This window comes from Ochotona princeps, chromosome 4, assembly GCF_030435755.1.
Source record: "Ochotona princeps isolate mOchPri1 chromosome 4, mOchPri1.hap1, whole genome shotgun sequence".
NCBI lineage: Eukaryota > Metazoa > Chordata > Mammalia > Lagomorpha > Ochotonidae > Ochotona > Ochotona princeps.
The window spans coordinates 43337701-43358057 of record NC_080835.1 but is presented as its reverse complement, the minus strand read 5'-3'; the positions used below and the strand labels follow the sequence as shown (position 1 = coordinate 43358057).

The 20357-nt window shown below is 44.2% G+C and overlaps 2 protein-coding genes across 8 annotated transcripts in view; one reads left to right on the top strand and one right to left on the bottom strand.

Moving 5' to 3' along the window:
• LOC101519710 (H/ACA ribonucleoprotein complex subunit 3-like) overlaps window positions 1-14770 on the bottom strand; it is an 81868-nt gene extending 67098 nt beyond the window's left edge. Inside the window, exon 1 of the mRNA XM_058662282.1 lies at window positions 14721-14770. Coding sequence (XP_058518265.1) covers window positions 14721-14770 — 50 coding nt within the window. The remainder of the gene's footprint in view (window positions 1-14720) is intronic.
• Window positions 14771-15430: 660 nt separating this feature from the next.
• The window catches only part of FAR1 (fatty acyl-CoA reductase 1), a 57090-nt gene continuing 52163 nt past the window's right edge, over window positions 15431-20357 (top strand). The window contains exons 1-2 of one of the 7 annotated variants that reach the window (XM_058663339.1): window positions 15434-15898; window positions 17455-17543. The gene's annotated coding sequence lies outside the window, so the exon portion shown is untranslated. Of the gene's footprint in view, window positions 15899-16924; window positions 16976-17454; window positions 17544-20357 lie in introns of those variants that run through there. The other 6 variants (XM_058663340.1, XM_012929397.2, XM_058663344.1 and 3 more) reach the window with 6 other exon arrangements.

Here is a 20357-nt window from a genome sequence, read left to right as displayed (position 1 = left end):
GCATGGCTGGGCGGGGGAGGGGCAGCCGCTGCAGGATCTGCAGCAAGCCCATGAGCCAGAGAGAGAGAGCCCCAAGAGAAAAGAAAGACCCCGAGAGCCCAAGCTCCCCAGTTTTTATACATTTCAGGCTATTAATTATACAGTCATGATCTAGCAGGCTTCTATTGGTGGGTTTGAAACTAGCAACTTTCAAAAAGTACAAATCGATGAGCTATAGGGCGGTGGATCTTATCAAACACCAGGTACCTCCTTCCTGAGGAGTGGTCTGCCTACGTGACCTGCCAGGTGTCCTGCTGGGTGTCAGGCCTAGAATCCACACAGCCCCCAGCCAAGCCATCAAGGCGGGATCACAAAGGGCAGAAAACTTCCAGGCTCTTCAACATAATGTTGCTGTTCCCTATGTGGGAACCACAAGATAAGAATACAGTGCATTCATAGCAGCATTCCAGGCGGCATGAACAGAAAGAGACTAAGAGGATCTTGTCTTGTGACTGTTTATTGTTTAGAAAGGACAATCTTCTCCACAACCCTCCCCCTTCCTCTGCCAACAACCCAAAAGATTCCTCCATTCATTCTGTCACAATGGTAATATGTGCCCTTCTAAGTCATTCAAAAAGGACAACTGGGTTGTGATGACTGAGAGAGTTTTGCCTAATAAGAGATACCTAGTAACATTTGGAAATATATTTGGCCTCTATACCTTGTCAGAAGGCAGGTAGGTGTTTATGACATCTAGCGCCATTCTCTCTAAGAGCCCTAAGAGGAAGAATAGCTCTGCTGGTGCCTATTTTAGACTTGTTCCATAACTGTGAGACAATAAGAAGCCACTAAGTTTGTGATTTTTCTTCTTTTACAGTGTAACATTCAAGTACAGACTGGCAAGAATAACTAGCATGGGACACATCAAAGAGAGCCGATGTGGGCCCAGTGGCGTGGCCTAGCAGCTAAAGTCCTCGCCTTGAACGCCCCGGGATCCCATATGGGCGCCAGTTCTAATCCCGGCAGCTCCACTTCCCATCCAGCTCCCTGCTTGTGGCCTGGGAAAGCAGGAGAGGACGGCCCAATGCTTTGGGACCCTGCACCCGCGTGGGAGACCTGGAAGAGGTTCCTCGTTCCCGGCATCGGATGGGCGAGTATCGGCCCGTTGTGGCTCACTTGGGGAGTGAATCATCGGATAGAAGATCTTCCTCTCTGTCTCTCCTCCTCTCTGTATATCCGGCTTTCCAATAATAATAAATCTTTAAAAAAAAAAAAAAAAAAGAGAGAGAGAGAGCCGATGTAATTTGGACAATGCAAAGAAAATCAGAATCAGAACTGGACCAAAATGGAGGCAACACACAGCTAAACATTGGTATGGTTTGAATGCTTGTGTTCCCTCCAAAATTCATATTGAAATTCACTCCCCTCAAAGCAACAGTATCAAGAAGTAGACTTCTTAGGTCTGCATGTTAGAAACTCAGGCAGGCTTTTCTATGTGCAGTCTTAAAGAGAATTTCCCCTTTGGGAAACCTTAGTATTTGCTCTTAAGGTCTTTAAATGATTAAATGAGATCCACCCACTTTATGGCAGATAATTCACTTTACTCAAACTCTACTGATATAAACGTTAATCACTCTAACATTTAGTGTGGTGTTCTGACCCAACTGGGAACCATAGTATAATCAAGTTGACACAGAAAAGTAATCATCACAATGGACTTATGCACAATTAACTCAATGAACTAAATTAGAATGCATGCGTTAATTACCAACAGCTCTTGTGTTGTATTCCTCAACTAGCCTTGTAAGTGTGTTAAAATCAAGATCTTCAGGTGTGCTGGTCTGTGCTACAGCCAAGTCTGGCCTGGCCCCCCTCACATCAATATTTGCCAGTGGGCACTGTAGCCTGGCCCGGCCAGCCTACCCCCAGTTCCAGCTCATGTTGGTGGGTGCTGCAACCTAGCAAAGCCCAGCCAGCCCCCAGTCCTGACCCCAGTGTGGACTGGCTGTTACTATGGCCTAGTCTGCACCCCATCCTTGTTCTCAGATTTGCCAGTGGGTATTATGAACTGGCCCATCCCCAGACTTGACTCACACTTATGCCAGTGGTACCATAACCCGGCCTTGTCAGGGCTTCTCTAATCCTTGGTTCTTGCATTCACCCGCGGGGACTATGGCCTGATAAAGGAGACTCTCTAGCTCCTCTATCAGGTCACACCAGTGGGTCCTTGGCACAGATTGAATTAGTCCAGCTCCTGTCCTGACAGGAACAGCAGCCTTGCCCAATTGGCCCACACCCATTTGGGTTCTTACTGTTGTGTGCTACAGCTGAGCCATACTTGGTCCACGCCCAGATACAGCCTTTGTGTGGTTCAACAGGTGCAGAGAGCTAGCTCAGCCCATCCTACACTCACCCTGGCTCTCACAAGCACAAGTGGATGCTGGAGTCTAGCCCAGTCTGGCACACCAGAGACCTGGGCTACACCCATGCTGAGGGAGACTGTAGTTATATCTGGTTCAGATCTCCACCACCCTTCTGGCTCTAGCACTCACCAGAGGGAAAAACAACCGAACTGAGGCATCCCTTCAGCTTCCTGACCAGGCCTGTTCTTAGCACCAGATCTTGAGTGTGCCAGTGATTTATTTGACTCAATTCAGCATAGTACATCATCTGTCACACATGAGAGTGGGGGAGGGCAGTGCAAGCCCAGTAGGGAGGTTTTCTTGCTGACTGCTCCCATTGGTGAGTGTGAAAACTGAAACAGGGGCAGACCAGGCCAGGCAGGGATATAGTACCTATTGGCCTACATGTGAACTGGGTTTGGGCAAAGAGCCAGGCTAGGCTAATTGACTGTATCCACTGGTACATCCTCAATGAACCAGAGTAAGTGCAGGCTGCTTGGGCTTTGCTGCAGCATCAGCTGGCAAGTGCTGGGACTGGGGACAAGTTCTGTCATGCTAGACTGCAGAACCACCAGCAGAGTACAAGATCTGGGACTGGGAATGGGCCCAGTAGGGAACCTATGGGCATCTCTTTGATGGGCTCCAAGTCTCAATGGGGAGCATGATAACCAGGACTGGGGGTAAGCCTGGCTAGACAGGTGGTGGCACCTGCTGAAATGGGTGTGGGCTGGATAGTGGGGTTAATTGTGTTGGGCTAGGCTTCAACATCCATTGATGTGTATGGGAGCTGACTGGGATGTGGGACAGACTGGGACAGTTTGCTGCACATCCTGATAAGCATAGGTACCAGGGTTGGGGGCAGGCCTAGTGGGTGTTATTGGGGGTAGCTCCACCCGGTTGCAGTTCCCTCTGGAGTATGTGAGTGCTGAGGGTGTGGTGAACAGAGTGGGGTTAAGCTGCAGCATCCACTGGTTTATGTAAGAGATGGGGCTGGAGACAGAATTGATCCAGCAATGCAGTCACCAGTGTGTGTGTAAGTTATTGTGAATGATGGACTGAACCAGACCTTGCACTGGAACGAGCACTTAAGAGTCAGGACGTCTGAGATCACCTCAGACTAGGCTTTTTGGGCATCCCCCAACTGAACCACCTGACTCAGAACTCCAACCATGGGGAGAAATGCAGGATCTGTGGTCTGACAGTGGAGTGCATGTGTTAGAAGTGGGTCTTCTTAGTAGCTAAGACAGAGCAGTGAATGGCATGCCCAGATGCCATGGAGGGTATGGCAGTCGACTGGGGCCTGCAGAAGATAACCTGGTAACATAGCAGAGAAAGGAGAGCAGAACAAATTGTTCAGCTATGCCAGTCGAGTGTTGATAGCTAATATCTAGGTGAATGGAGATGCTAAGGTGGACTATATCAAACAACGGATCATGAAAGGTTTTCCCCATTCTTGGATCAGTGAGATTAACAGCATTTAGGAAATATCAAAGCCACCTGATTGGAACTCTCAGCGCATGCTGCACATTGGGGACCCTGGGTTGGTATCAGGTGACTGTTCCCCACCCCTGGGTGATAAGGCAGCTGGGAGGCTGGGTGCAGCTTCTCACCTACTCTCTCCCCGTCCCATACTGACAGGAAGAAGAAAAAAAAGTTTGGAAGCAATGGTCTCATCTACTTTGCCTTAATTGCTTCCCCTCCCTCCATAATCAACTATATAAACATTATCAAAAAATTTTAAGTTAAAAAATCAAGATCTTCAGGTTCAATGAGCCCCTCTACAGAACACTGCATTGCCCCTTATGTTCAGCTAGGAGGAGAGGGCGCCTAAGAGTTTTCCAATTATATTTACCAAAAACATATATTTTTTAGTAAATGTATGTTTACATATTTTTGGGAAGATATTTGTAGCTTTCACCAGATTTCCAGTGTCTAGAAGGATAAGAGACAAGCCACATATGGCCAAACTACTTCAGGAGCTACAGACACCGTGTAGAGATAGTTAACATGAACTTTTTTTTTTTTAACATTTGAAGGCCAGATCTGATTTTCTGAACAAGCACCATCCCTACAGATTGCTCTAGAAGTTACTCATTACACAAAAATAAAGCTGTCACCAAGCGTAAATAATAGATTAAATACATGCCTTTGCACAGTCCCATAGTCTAGTCTAAAAGGAGTCTCTCAGAGGCATTTTTGGGTCATTATAATTTTGTGGGTGAGCTATTTAGTTATCACATGACAGGGACAGAGACTTGCCAACAAGAGGCCTTCCAAGATCACAGAAATTAGAAAGAACACTGTCCCTTGACTTAGCATATATGATAGAATGTTGTGGGCTGAGGAGTTGATTTACATTCCTTAAGCTGAGCACTCAGGAATCGGGCCTAGGGCAGTAGCACCTAGCCTTTGCAGACTCATTGGCGTCTTATTGTCCTGTTGATGGGCTTGGGGGAAAGAGGAGATAATATGGTAATAAAGAGGCTTGTGGAGAGATGGCTCCCAGCACTTCTAACACCATCATGGTCTCCGTGTGTCGGTGCTTTTCGCTCGGACATTCGCCGTGCCTACTATGCCAGCTCAGCTAGCCACGACAATAGAATGCTGTGACAAATGAGGAAAATGTCCAGGATGATGAAACTATTATTTGTGATACTGTCACTGTGTACACATGGCTCATACAGTTGTCAAAATTTGTGGAATTGCACCTGGTGCAGTAGCCAACTTCCTGTTTGTGGCCTGGGAAAGGAGTAGAGGACAGCCCTAAGACTGAAATCCCACCCCCGCTTGGGGGACCTGGAGGAAGCTCCTGGCTCCTGGCTTCCGAACAGCTTAGCTCCAGCCATTGTGGCCACTGGGGGAAGGATTCAGCAGAAGGAAGATCTTCCTCTCTGACTCTTCTCCTCTCTGTACATCTGACTTTATAATAAAAATACATACATCTTAAAATAAATAGTTTGTAGAACTACATCACAGTCAATTTTCTCACAGGCAAATTAAAAAAACAATCAACCAGAATGTGGATCCCATGATAGAATGCTGTGACAAATGAGTCTAATTATATCACAAATGTATGATTCAACCTCACTTAAGGAAGTGAGGGAAAAAAAGAAGCTGATACGAGTAACTTTGGAAAGTCGTGCTTTGACAGAATACTTTAAAGCTGAAGACAAAACAAAGAACGCATATACAACTAGAGTTGGTATGTGTTAGCATGAAACTGCTTAAAGGGGTAGAACAATTAACTAAATGAATTGTAGGGAATGAGAGCCAAGTTTCCCTATCAGAAAAAGAAGTCATCAAGAGGGGAAGGCTGGGATAAAAATATTGTGCTGGATTATAAGGCCTGTATAAACATAGTTAACATATATGCAGATAGACACAAACATATAGACATGTGTGTATTACAGGGGTTATTATATTTGCCTAGTTCTGTTCACCAAGTGGGTTTCAAAGCTGTGCCACCTCAAGAGCAAATAACAAAACAAATACCTAAGTTTGGTTTCTATATACAATAGCCAACAAAAGGCATAGGAATCAACCCTCCAAGAGTTCCCTGTGGCCAAACTGGAACAATTTGAGCAACAAAATAAAGACATGGCAATATTGTATTGTAAGTCAAAGAATTAAATGTATAATCATTAGCCCACATTGATACAAAATGATTACACAAATAGGTAACCACAGTAAAAGAAACAACTTTTCCTTATGGAAGATTTTTTTTAAAAATAAATTTATTTTCTAATTTTGTCTTTCAACTGACTTTTAAAATTTTTTTACTTACTTATTTGAAAGGGAGAATGAATGGGCGAGAGAGATATAGAGAGACAGAGAGAGAAGAATTTTCCATCTGCTAGTTCACTTCCCAATGATTGTAATGGTCACGGCTGGAAAATGCTTACGTCAGGAGTCAGAAACTCCCTCTGGGCCTCCTGTTGGGTGGTCATTACTTGCTGCCTTCCCAGGCACATCAGCAGGTAGCAGGAAGTGGAACAGCAGGGACTGAACAGTAATGCCCCAGAGGATGCTTGTAGCTCAAGTAGCTTGACACCCTGGGTCATTACACTGGCCCTACTTACAGAAGAATTAAAAATAGTATTTGCAGACACTCCTGCCTCTAGGAGATACAGCTTACTTCTCCTTGAGTGTAGGTTGGACTTAGAGACTTGCTTCCAAAGAAAAGTATGTAGGAAAACACACACATTCACACATACAGCTTTACCATAGAGAAAACTGATATGCGTTACTTTAGCCAAGTGGCCAGGGTCATATCCTCGGTGATTAGTCACGTTGGTAGCCTGCAACCCTGATGGGTGTGATGAAAACAGCACTTCTCCTTTTTGTTAATTCCTCCAAAACTCTTAAGTCTGGTATGATCATGAGGAAAAAAATCAGAACAACTCAAGCTTAAGGACATGCACAAAATATCTGACCTTAAAACCCTCAAAGTCAGGCCCGGCACAGTAGCCTAGTGGCTAAACTCCTTGCCTTGCATGTGCCGGGATCCCATATGGGCGGTAGTTCTAATCCCAGCAGTCCTGCTTCCTATGCAGCTCCCTGCTTGTGGCCTGGAAAAATGGTAGAGGACAGCCCTAGGACTTGAAATTCTGCCCCCGCGTGGGAGACCTGGAGGAAGCTCCTGGCTCCAGGCTTTGGAACCACTTAGCTCCAGCCATTGTGGCCACTTGGGAGTGAATTAACATATGGAAGATCTTCTCTGACTCTTCTCCTCTCTGTATATCTGACTTTGCAATAAAAATAAAATTAAAAAATTATTTAAAAAAAAAAAAACACCTCAAAGTCATGGAGTCCAGAGTTGTGGCATAGCACACTAATCCTCCACCAGCATTCCATAAAGGCACTGGTTGGTGTCTTGGCTGCTCCACTTCCAATTCAACTCTGCTTAAGACCTGGGAAAGCAGCAGAGGATGGCCAGTCCTTGGGCCAATGCACCTACCACCAACATGGAAAACCCCAAGGAAGCTCCTGCTTTTGGCTCAGCTTCAGAGTTGTAGCCATTTGGAGAGTGAACCTACAGATGGAAGATCTCTCCTCTCAAATATGCCTTAGAATAAAAATAAATGTTTTATAAATAAAACTATCAAAGTCATGAAAAATACAGAAGGAGGAAATGTCAAAGATTGGAAGAGATTTAGGAAGTATGACTAAATATGACATGGCAATATGAACCATATCTTCAAATAGCAAAAGGACATAAAGTCTGTAGTTGATTGTATTGCATCAATATTAAATCCTTAGTTCTGCACCCTCATGCTATAGGACACGAACATTGGGAAAAGCCGGGCAAACGGTGTAAGATGAGTCTCTAGGTCATCTTTGTACTTTTTAGTAAACCTAACATTATTCTAAATGCAAGATTAAAAAAAAGGGCCAGGCAGTGTAGCCTAGTGGCTAAAGTCCTCGCCTTGAACGCCCCGGGATCTACTTCTCTCTCTCAACTCTGCTTCTCAAATAAAAATATTATCTACCAAAAAAAAAAAAAGCTTTGGCTACCAGGTGAGAGACATGTTGGCAACAAGAATTTGAAGTTCAAGACTCAATCTTCGAAAGTATAAAATTAAATTCAGAAAGCGAACAGATGTAATGCTTGAAAGACAAGTGGAATGTGTATTTCTTTGTTCTGCTCTGCAAAGAAAAGTGGCAGTTCAGGTTACACAGGCTTCCAAACACTGAATGATAAGGAAAAGCACCAGGAAAGTACACAGAAATGAAAGAAAAAATAGCTATACAGGAGTGAGATAATTAAGTTTTGCATTTAAAAACCTGGCCGAGGTAGAACTCTGGAGCATTGTGTCCTGATTTTGCCAGCATGGAACCACAGCTGTTCCAAAAGGACAACATCAAGGGAAAGGGAGGTGACACTTTAGAGAACGGGATAAACGGGTGCTCTTCTTCCTAGAGAGTAAAATGAAGAGCAACAGGTCAGAAATTGGCTTGACTGTAGACGGCAAGTGTGGTGTTGCTTGCTGGCTGCAGGAGCACTCATTGGGGAAGAGGGTGTTAAGGGAACAGGGTGAGAAACAAAGGAGGATGTGGGGAGAACTCTCCAGAAGGAGACGTTCATCTTGAGCCTTGATGGTCCAGAATAGACTGTGGACCCTAAGAAGAACAGATTCCCAGGGACAGACTCAAACCAGGTCTCCGACAGGGGTGGCAGAAATCTAATTACTGGAGCTGTTGCCCCTGCCTCTCTGGGTCTGCACTGGAAGGAAAGCAGAGTTAGGTCTGGGAGTAGAACTCAAACATTCCAATGTGCCGCATGGACCTCTTAACCAGTGTCTCAACTATTAGGCTACGTGCCTGCACTGATAGTTTCAGTAATATAGTTTTCTTAACCCAATATACCTAAAACATAATTTCAAACTGAAACTACAGTAAGATTTATTATTGAGGTATTTTACTCTATTTTAAACACATTTGAAAAATTTAGTGTTTTTTTAAAAATACAGTATATTTTTTGGTTTTTTTTGAAGTTATTTTATTTTGGTAATCTCTACATAGTTGATTAGAGAACAAAAGGTCAAGTGCTACAGGAAAGTGGTAAGACCACTGTTTCCACATTCTCTCTTTTTTTTTTTGTCTGTATCTAGGATAAAGGGAGAGATAAACGGAGAAGCCCCACCCAGCCTCCCACCCTAAATACAGTACTTTTAATTACAGTATATTTGAAACAGCTACATGTCCTGTGTTCAGCAGCCAAAAGTGGTTCATGGCTACCATTCTAGACAGCTAGTGTATGCTTCATGAGGAATAATACCATTTTGTTCATTTTTCTATTCCAAGGTATCTAATTTGTAAGCAACACCTCAGAAATGCTTGCTAAATGAAATGCAAGTAGATGATCAATGATTGTTTACTAGCTAAAGGCACTAAGTAATCTAAATGCTTATTCCTTTCCTTATCAGCAAATGTTTGGATGGCATTCAATGAACTCTAAATGGCTATTAACTAATAAGATAGCCCTGAGATAGTCACTTAGCTTCTTATGCTGGCAACTGACTAATTTATGAAGCGAGAGAAGAGATAACAATGTGACTCTTGAAACCACTAAAATATTATGGCCATAAATAAATGCAGAACATTGAGTCATGAAAACAGTGGATTGTGAGATGTGTAAGGCGGCAAGGCTGTGGTAGAAGGGCGAATGCTTTGGAATCTCATCCAACACAGAATTTCCCAATCCACTACTCAGCCATGAGACTTTAGGCAATTTAATTAAAATCCTACATCTTTCATTTCCTCATCAGTAAAATGGAAGTAGTATCGTTGGGAGGCTTAAAATTCATGTTTATTAAGTATCTGCTGTATCATTTTATCTTCAAAAACTGGCAGACACTGCTCTTGGTTGTGGTGAGCCTTTTGCTTTACTTTTTTTTTTCTTAAGATTTAGCAAATGGCTATAGTTAGGGCTTACCACGTGTTTCACAGAACGTCTGAGACAGGTCACCATTTCCATTTCAGCTCCAGCAAACTGAGGAAAAGCTCTTAGAGAACTCTCCTGAAGTCCTCTATGTAGGAACTGATAGTGCTGGGATTCCATATGCAGGAGTTCAGTTCTGGAGTCAAGACTCCTAATCACTATATTCTCTTCTGCTCAAGCCAATCATTACCACTTTCATTAGAAAAGGCCTACAAACAGGCTGCTCTAAAGGAAGACTGTAGTTGAGAGTAAATGGCTTTGCTTATGAAGCAAATGTAATTTGTGTATTGTTCTCAGGAGAGTAAGAGATTAGCAACTGAGTCAATGTGTTTTATTTCTTCCTCCAAGAGTCAGATCTTTGTAGACAAGGAAAAAAAAATTTTTTCCACATAGGTGTGGTTTGGCTGGTGGTTTGGGGCATTTGCTTACAACTATATCTGGGAGGAGGCCTTCCCTAAGAAGCCCAAGGGTGTGTTGGTATTGACCTTAGAGACGCAGACAGTGTTCTCAAAAAGCACCGCCCAAAGAGCAGGCTGTGGCTTACAACTTGGACCTGCTGTATGCTAGAGTCAAGATGACAGACTAATGATTCTCATTTCTGGGCATCTGCAGCAGCTCTGTTGAGTCAGTCCCTGTGAAGGGAAGGAAAAGAAAGAACAGGACAGGAAAAAGAATATTTCCCAATTCTCAAGGTTCTATTCAAAGGAGACTCACACTATGACTCTGCTACTCACAAGTAGGGCAAAACAGTGACGATCTTCAATCATTTGTTCAAAGAACTTGGCCAGCACGCTGGCTCTTCTTTTCACAATGATGATTGGAAAACTCACAAGAGATGACACTTGAAGAAATGTCACAAATATTGTCTCTTACTCCCAAGACCTGTTAAGTAACACCTGGATACCTTTATCAACACATAAAGTCTATAGGACATAGCTAAGATGGAGGAAATCAATGGTCGGGACACAAAGAGTTTTACAAAAGCCAGAAATTTTACAGATTTGCTTTTGCTCCACTTAGATTAAACTAGTAGAATGGCTTAGGGTCAAATCATTTGCCTCCAAATGAAAACCAAAGTTACTTCAGAGACCACTGAAACACCTAGAAGACTCTGGATTTTATTTTCCTTTAAAACTGAAGAAGGAAATGGAGTCACGTGGATTTAATTGACCAAACAGGCAATGGAAATACTAGCAAATATGTCAGAAATTTGATAGGTTTTTATTTTTGTAATTTTTGTTCACATACTTAAAAAGATATATTTAAGTAGACTAACCCAGATGTCATGGCTGGGTGCAGAGAAAGTTAGAGATCAAGACAGGAACTGCAGAGAGATGGCTCTAATGAATTTTGCTCACTTGAGGAAGTTGTGTAAGACCCATGCTATAGGATTGGCATGATAGTTCATCTGGCTAATCTTCAACCTGCAAGTACTGGTATTTCATATGGTGCTGGTTCATGTCCTAGCTGCTCGACTTCCTGCTTAAAGCCTGGGAAAATAGTGGAGGACAGCCCAAAGCCTTGGGATCTACCTGCAGCAGAGACCTGGAAAATCCTTTGGACTTTGGATCAGCTCAATTCTGGCCATTGCAGCCTTCTGTGGAGGGAACCAGTGGATGGAAGACCTTTCTCCCTCCCTGTTTCCTTCTCTCCACAAATCTGCCAACCCAATAATGAAAAAAAACACAAAAAAACCCCCAAAAAAACAACAACACTATGCTATGAAAATGAATTTTCCTTACTATTTTTAACAGTTCTATTTATTTGCAAGGCAGAAAGACACATACACAAGCATATGCCCCCCCCCCCCACACACACACAGACACACACAGTTGTTTTCATATGTTGGCTCACTCTTCAAATGTCCACGAAACCTGGTACTGGATCAGGCCGAAGTCAGGAGCCCCATGTGGATCTTTCACTGGGTCTCTCACTTGGGGCAGGAATCTAGTTGAGCCATTATTTGCTGCCTCCAGGTGTTTCAGCAAGAGTAGCTGGGCCTTAAACCCAGCACTCTAATATGGCATGCAAGCATCACAAATGGTGGCTTAACCTACTGTGCCACACCACCTATCCCAAGAGTGAACATCTCTGCTGTGTTGTAAACAGCTGTAACAGGTTTTCCATTGTACCTACGGAACTGCATTCCTTCTACTTATGTCAAAAAATTTAATGAGAGTAATTCGTTTTCAATATCTTATATTTTCCATTGTCATGAATTTATAAAGATGAGGCATGATGAAGATAGCTAATGGGCCTGGCATGATGGCTTAGTGGCTAAAGTCCTTGGCTTGAATGCCCCGGGATCCCATATGGGCACCGGTTCTAATCCCAGCAGCTCCACTTCCCATCCAGCTCCCTGCTTGTGGCCTGGGAAAGCAGTTGAGGACAGCCCAAAGCCTTGGGACCCGTGTGGAAGACCTGGAAGAAGTTCCTAGATCCAGGCTTCAGATCGGTGCAGCACCAGCCATTGTGGTCACTTAGGGAGTGAGTCATCAGACTGAAGATCTTCCTCTCTGTCTCTCCTCCTGTCGTATATCTGACTTTGCGATAAAAATAAAGTGAAAGTTTTTTTTAAAAAAGAAAGAAAATACTAATTCAGTGAGTGCAACGAGGGACATATACATGTTTCTGTTGCTACTCATCATGAGGAACATAATTATGTATAATGATGCATCAAGCACGGTAGAAGATTCAAGGCTTTTCTGTCCTATAGACTTAGATCTGAATCCCACTTCTGTTATCTAACAGTGCTGTGCAATTCAAGTTACTTGTTTAATTAAGCCTCAATTTCTTCTTCTGTAGATAAATACCTGCATAGGGCTGCTGTGTGGATACAGTGAGGAACTAATCAAAATTTTGTCTTACAAGACTTTGAAAAGAAACATACATTACATTGTTTAGAAAATGACACATGCCATATGAAAAGTATTTCTTCAGAGAACAAAAAGATAGTATTTGCATAAAAATTAATGTCTGACCTTACTTGTTTTGTTTCTAAAAAAGTTAGGGAATTCTGAGTAGCCATATAAGTACCACATATAAGTAGCACACATGTTATTGGTGTTATTTCCTCTGTAATCTAAGCTATAAACCTTTAGGTTGCTCTAAACAAGCACATTTTGGTTTGGTATAATTTACCTTAAAACACTATTTCCAACAGCATGGATTATATTATGTATAAGTGTTTCATATGTAAAAATTGTGATGCAATTGAATCTAATAGATGGCAGCCTAATTTTCAGGACCCTTGATGAAGAGAGATGGGAAAAGAAACTGAATGAATTTTTGGTGTTATTATGTTTTCTAGTTTAAATTCTGAAGCAAAATCATGCACTGCCATTTATAAAAAGCATTTGATATTCATTTTTTTTTGTAGAGATAGCATTTCTTTGGAGTCACTTAAAATTTATGGAGATTCTAACCATACTGACATGCCTCACCCCATGAAATTGCACCATGCTGGAGAGTAGCCTTTTGTCTTATTTTAAAATCTTCCTGCTGAAAGTTCTTTGCCTTTCTCTGGTCTGTGTATTTGTTGAAGGGCTGGGGAAGGGGGTGGAGGGTCGTCCTTGCTAGCAGCACACATTACATACACACTGACATATCAAATAAGATACCTGTAAGCTCTCCAGTGTAAAGCTATTCTAAAATCTATAATGCACAAATTAGGTCCATTTGGAGCTGGACCAAATGAAAGCCAGGAGCCAGAATCTTCACCTGGGTCTTCTACGTAGGTGCAGGGGTCCAAAGACCTGGGCCATCATGCTCTGCTTTTACAGGAGCACTAGCAGGGAGCTGTTGGCCCCTAGTTCTAGACCTTCTAAAAAGCTTCTTCTACATCCACTACACTGGTTAGATGCTCTTTCTGTGGAATCCTTCATCCTGCATTACAGTGAAATGGCTGCTCTCTCCAATGCACCCTGTATTTTATGGAAAATACTGCTTTATCCAAGTCTGTGTGCCTAGTCCACTGGCAAGTGTTTTTAAAAAGAGGCACTTGTCTAGAAGTGTTTGGCCTAGTGGTTAAGATGCCTGCATCCTACAGGGATGAGTACTAGGTTGGAACTCTGTCTCGGCTCCTGGCTCCAGCTTACACTAAAGAACAATCCCAGAAGGCAGCAGAATGGCTCCAGTAACTGGGTTCCTACCACCCTGTGGAAGTCCTGAACTCAGTTCCCGGTTCCCAGATTTGGTCTGGGGTCGTTACAGGCGTTTGGGGAGTGAACCAGCAGATAGCTCTCTCTGCTTCTCAAGAAAACCTATTAAGCATGAAATAATTTGCTCTTAGAGAAACATTATTTTTTAAAAGACATTAACCTGAACTAAACATTGTAATGATTGATTACATAGGAATATCATAATCTTTAACTATTTTTACTGATTGTCCACTTTACCATCTAGAATTTGATTTCAGGTGCTTATGTTTGTTCGGGGAAGAAAATAGTTGATATTCTTCAAGAAACATTTTACCTGACCCTGGCAATTTCAGATTCTGCCTTGGGATTGAGTTCTGGGCAAGCATGTCACATCTTGCCTAAGGTGAGGGAAGCCAAGTGCTGCTTTCTGTGACTTCTTCCAGAAATGATCATGGGTGGTGCTGGACTGTGAGTTCCTCCATCAAACTAGGGATCCAGTCAGTTTTCTGGGCTCAGAACCTAGGTCTGTCGCAATACAGGCCGCTGGGTAAGTTTTTGTGGTTTCCAGCTGGGTGCAGCACTATGGACCCTTTGGGCTATTAACAGGAGAGCCACTGAAACAAGTTCCACATCCCTACAATAAAACCACCATGAAACAACTTGGCTCATCTTTAAAGTACCAGCCAGTGTGTGTGTGTGTGTGTGTGTGTGTGTGTGTGTGTGTTAGCTGCCGTGCCAGCAGCTTCTGCTCATTTTTACCTCTCAAAAATCCTTCCTTTTTCTTCCTCTGGTTTGCAGTTTGGAGTCATAGTTAAAATCCTGGTGAGGACTGTTCCTATCGCAGGCATCTCATGCAGCCCAATGGAGTACTTCCCACGATCCTGTTATTTTAAAAATGGAGTTGTATTGTAAACGTGTGTAGAGGACACTACTTTTTAAGTGTAGGGTTTGCTGAATCTTTACATATCCATTCAGCCCTGTAAGTACACCTAACTCCCACAGGGTTCCCTTGTATCTTTCCTAAGCAACATGCCCCCATTCTCCGGGGGCAACCCCCTACACTAACTTGTCACCATCCAATACTTCTGACTGGAATTATTTTCGAGGAAGTGGTGGCTGGGATGATGTGCTTGTCCCAGACCCGGGCTCAGGTCCCTACATACTGGGCACACCACGTGTGCGTGTTCGGTGGTGGTGGTGGGGGGTTCACGCGACAGCAGCCCTCTCACCGACCCGAGCCTAACCGAGAGTTTTCCGGAAGGCCCGCGGTGCCCCCCAAGACCCACAGCGAAAGGCGCCCCGGGACCCACGTAAGCGAAGTGCAGCAGCACGCCACAATGGCTGTCAACGGGCTCCCGCGCCGGCCTCCCGCAAGCTCCCACCTTTACAGCTGGCGTCCCTCCTGCGCCGCGGGCAGCCGGGCGTGGCCCTGGGCGCGACCCGCCGGGATGCGAGCGGCCAAGGGAGGCGCTCCTGAGCCCGGGATGTGGGGCGCGCGCCCATTGGCGGAGCTGTCCCCCCGCGGGCCGGCCGCCTCAGCGCCCACCTCCCGGCCCTCACTCCGCGCCCCCATTGGCCGCCCGCGGCCCTCGGGCGCCCGCTCCCGCCTCCTCCCTCCCGCATGGAAACCTGGTTGGGGAGTGGGAGGCCGGAGCGGGGAGGAGGGTGAGTGGTCCTCCGGGGAAGGGTGCGCGAGGCAGCCAATCCGGAGCAGACGTGGAAAAGAGGCGCCGCGGCAGCCAGTCCGAGCACGAGGTGCGGTCGGGGCCGGCTGACGCGAGTGCGGGCCGCAGCCAATGGGCGAGCCACTGCCCGTCCGCTCTTCAGCAGCCGATCGGGGGCGGTGGAGGAGCGAGTGAGGAGAGCGCCACGGCAGCGGCGGCGTAGCCATCGCCGGACGGCCGGAGCGAGAGCGAGGCCCGAATCTCTCCGTCTAGGTGAGCGGCGAGCGGCTGCGGCGGGAAAGCCGGGCTACGGGCTCCTCCTCGCCACGCCCGAGCCGCGGCTGTGGGAGCCGCCGCCAAGGAAGGCCAGGCCCCGGAGGAGGCGACGACCCGCCGCCCCGCCCCCGCCCGCCAGCTTCAGCCGGGGTGGGCTCTGCCACGCCGGGCGGGACCGCCGCCCTTCTGAGGGGGCACTTGGGGAGGGGCCTGGCTTGCAGCCGTGGGGCTCGGGGGGCGCCGCCCGGGGCGGGAGGCCTCCTAGAGGTGGCGAAGGTGGGGAGGGGGTGCTTCCCGGGGGAGCGGGGCAGCCCAGGGAGGCTTGGGGAAGCAGAAAGTGATGGGGAAGGGGGTGATGCTCAGAGATGGATGCCCTGCGCGAAGGCGCGGGGGTGAGGAGTGCGGCTGGCCTCTTGGAAATGGCATTGATCTTAGAGGCTGAGGAGCCGGCCGGGGGTTAGCCGGGAGCGAAGGGAGAGCAGGCTTGGACTTTGAAGGTTAAGGTTTCTGAACATATGGGGGACACGTGGATCCGGAGTGAGAGGTTTGCCCTGAAAACGAAAGGTGACTGAGGGGAGAAGGTTTGAGGGGAGAGGCGTAGATGGAGGCTTTGGTACTGGAGGTGTGCTGTGTGGCTTCTTGGGAGAAAGTATATGAGTGCAAGGAGCAGATGAGGTAGATTGATGTGTGGGTAGCTGAAGGCTGTGAATCTTTTATGAGTCGTTGAGCAAGAGCAATTGTCCGTTCCTGCAGGGTCGGGAGAGTCAATCGCAAAATGCAAGTGTGCTGTGTAGGAAGGACTCAGACTCATTCACCGTTCAGATTTGTGTCTTCCCACCTCTTTGGACAGTCTATCTGATTGCTCTTGGCCTTGGCGGCGCACAGACTCCTTCCTGGAGGGGATGGCCCGAGTATTGTTTGCTCTTGATTGCCTGGCAATGAGAAACCCGCCTCCTCCTTTATGTTAAAGACGTCAGAATATACTGTCCAGAAAATCTGCCCTATGGGGGAGTTTCTCAACTCTCCTGTGTAATACAGCATGCAAATGATGCAAGATCTCTTATGGTAACAGCGGTGAGAATGATATAGCTGTAATCCTTTTATTGTATGGAAGCAACTTTTTTGATATAATGAATTTGGCAAGGTGTTAAGCTTGTTGGGTAATTCTTCAGCAGAGGGGAAAGTTTGGTGCTAAGTAGGTTTAAAATTCTTTTCGCTGGGGTAGGGGTCGGGAGAAAGCCATGGTACTGACTTTCTGTGTGAAGCTTGAAAGAGTTTTTATTTGTGGGGTATGTTAGGAAGAAAGAAGGTGACCCAGTACCCCGATTCTTAAGGATTGAAATGGGAGAAGTGCTTTCCACTTGCTAAGATTCTGAAGAGATGAAAAGGCAAGGACAGAAACCAGACAGAACGTTTGCCGTTTAGGATATGTCCTTGTGAATTACAAAGAAAAAAGGCATTGTCTTCATGGATCATTGTTTGCGGTGTAGGAATAATTTTGTGGAAGTTGTTTCTTTGTAACACTATTCATTGTGATCATGTTTTACCTTTAGTGTAACGGAATACCTGAGTGCTGAGGCGCCTGGAACAGAGGAGTAAACTCAGTGGTGTGAAGTTGATCAGGGAAGGTTTCTTAAAAGAGGTGAGTTTAGAGCCATCATTTGAACTAGGATTTGGGGTCGTGGGTTATTAAGGAGCCAGGAGCGTGAAGTCCTTGTAGTTTGAATGTGGTACAAGCCACAATAGATAGGAATGACAATGGAAGGATTTTAAAGGAGATGGGAAGATTGGAATGAAGATCTAAGGGTGTGGAAATCAGCTAAGCCTGTTGTTGCAGTTTAGTTCATAGATAATGGTGCCCTATGGTGGTGTGGGAGAGAATTGGAATAATTGATGATAAACAGATCAGCAGTAAAAGGAAAAGGGCAAAAAATGTTTTTAATAGTTATAAGAATGTTGTGAAGACAAGTTGTTAATAAGAGATGGATTCCATAGTCCACCATATAGACTAAAACATATTTTAAGTTCTATATTATGTTGAAAATAATGCAGATGTTACAGGGAGCTGCTTTGTGGCAGGTGTTTTCAGCTTCTTGAGTATCTTTTGATTTTGTAGATGTGGGAGCTGAGATTCAGAGAGTTTTAACTTACACCAGTGTTCACACAGCTAGTTAGTGGCAGATGAAGATGGACAGAGTCAGTAAACGTTAGTTGAGCATCTGCTTGATGCCAGACGCTGTGCTCTGTGCTAGGCATTCATATTTGACAAAAACCCAGAGTTTTTTTTTTTTTGTTAAGAGATTTTCGGAAGGTTATAAAAGATAATTCAATTATGAAAGAAAAGAATACTCATTCACCATACACGGTTTAGAGCAATCTAAAATAGCAGTAATTTTAAGGAAGAGGAAGTTGTTAGCAACAGAATAAGGGAGACTCAGAAGAACCGTGATTGAGAAGAAACCATTTAGTTAAATAAGGAAAAATGTATTCTGAGTTTAGACTCAAGAAAGCTGAAATGGGCATCCTCAGGTAAGGGCTGGCAGTTACTCTTGTTTAGTGGCAAGCACTCCCTCCAAATTTAAATATTTGGCACGATTGCAAGTATGACCAAGTCCATAGAAAAGTTGATGCTATGGCTCCTTGTAATATTTTAATCCTCAGTTAAAAAGACCATGAGTGGTTAAAGAATCTTGTACTTTCAAATTTTTTCCATTTTTTTCCCAGAAAGAGCTTTTTTATGATTAGAAGGGGAAAAACCCTATTCAAAGAGATGAACTAGTAGTGAGGGACTGTGCGGCTAGGCAAGTCTGCACTTGGAGTAGAAAAAAACTGAGTGACTACTAAATGTATGAGCCAGTTTGGTAGGCATGCTCCCATCTTGCAATGCTTGGATTCTTACTGGCAGAAACTGACACTCTACATGCCCAAAGAAAGATGGCATTTGCTTAATCTGTGGGATCAAGTTACGAAAGCACCTGGATCATGAATCTTCTAAACATTTGTTTTGCTTAGAGATTAATAGGTGAATTTAACCTTAAGAAGAAGACATTAAATCACTCCTAGAATTGAGTCATTTGAATAGTTTCTTTGGCCTCTTACTCTTCCTCCTTCCCACACATTGTTTCTGTAGTTCCTCTCTTCAACATGGCTTGTAAGTAAGACAGTAGGAAGGAGCTGAATTTATATACAACTGATAAACTTCAACACTTACAAATCCATCCTTTTGTTTTCCCAGTCTGAAGGAAAGATAAGGAAAATAAACTTTTGTAATCGAGTAATTATTCTGAAGCAAACTAATAGGATTTGCCTTATCATTGAAACAGTCCAATCTCTTAAATGGACAGGGAGGAGGCTTGTAAGTCAGTCTAGTTTTTAGTTTAATTTGGCCCATAGGGGCTGTGGGAGGAAGCTTAATGTAATTTTTGTTTCATCCAGGGACTACACTTAGGCCTTAAATAAATGATCGTATTTAGCTGTCATTTGATTCTCTAATGAGGGTACCGTTTTTTACGAATGAAGAGAAAGAGCGTCAGAGAAGTGGTAGAGGAAGGATTCAAGCTGTGCTGTTTCCAGCTCCAAAATTCATGCATCTGAGACAGATAGCAAGCGGGGCTTATTTGTATTTGTGTCTACAGTTGAATACATGCCACATGACCTCAGGTGTTTGATAACTGTTAACACTCTCTGTGACTTTACCTTGTGATATTGCTTCCAAATAAATCCTAGTGACTTTTGTGTCTTACATTGTGCATTGTTTATATTTTGTTGCTTTAGAGGTATGTGTTTACTTTCTAGTATTTTTTAAATGTTTATATGTTACAGTTGCTGTATGTCAAAATGTATATGAAATTGATACTATCTTAATAGCAAATGTGGAAGTGTAGTGTTTACTTAAAAATCTTCATGCATGACATCTTACGGATTTGCTGCATACATTTTCCTCACCTCTCTCCTTTATCTACCCTTTACTCTCGCATATGAAGTATAGCATTAGTAATAAAATAACTCATTTCTCTTTAAGTAGTTAATATTATGGATTAGGACAGAAGGCTGTGGTGTAGAAAATTCTTACTGAACTGTGAATCAGCAGGTTTGTGTTTTAATTTGGTTTCGTTAGTAAGTTGAAGGCAACTTGAGGCAAGTCACTTCCCCTCTCTGGCCTTTAGTTTCCCCATCTGTACCATGGAGGGGGAGGGTAGCTTTTAAGCCTGTCCAGCTTAATCAAAGTTCTTGACCTCTTTATAACATCAAACATGGATTTCTTAGGTATACTTCCTTTCTTTCAAACTGAAGTGATACTTTTCTGCTATTTTTTTTCATCTCTCTTTTGTTCCCTCCTGCCCTTTTTGTAATGGACTGTTAAGGGCGTGGTCAAATTTTTATTTATAGAGGATAGATTGTTTTTGATATCTTACAATTATCAAGACAGCTCATACTGGGAAAGTATATGCCCAGT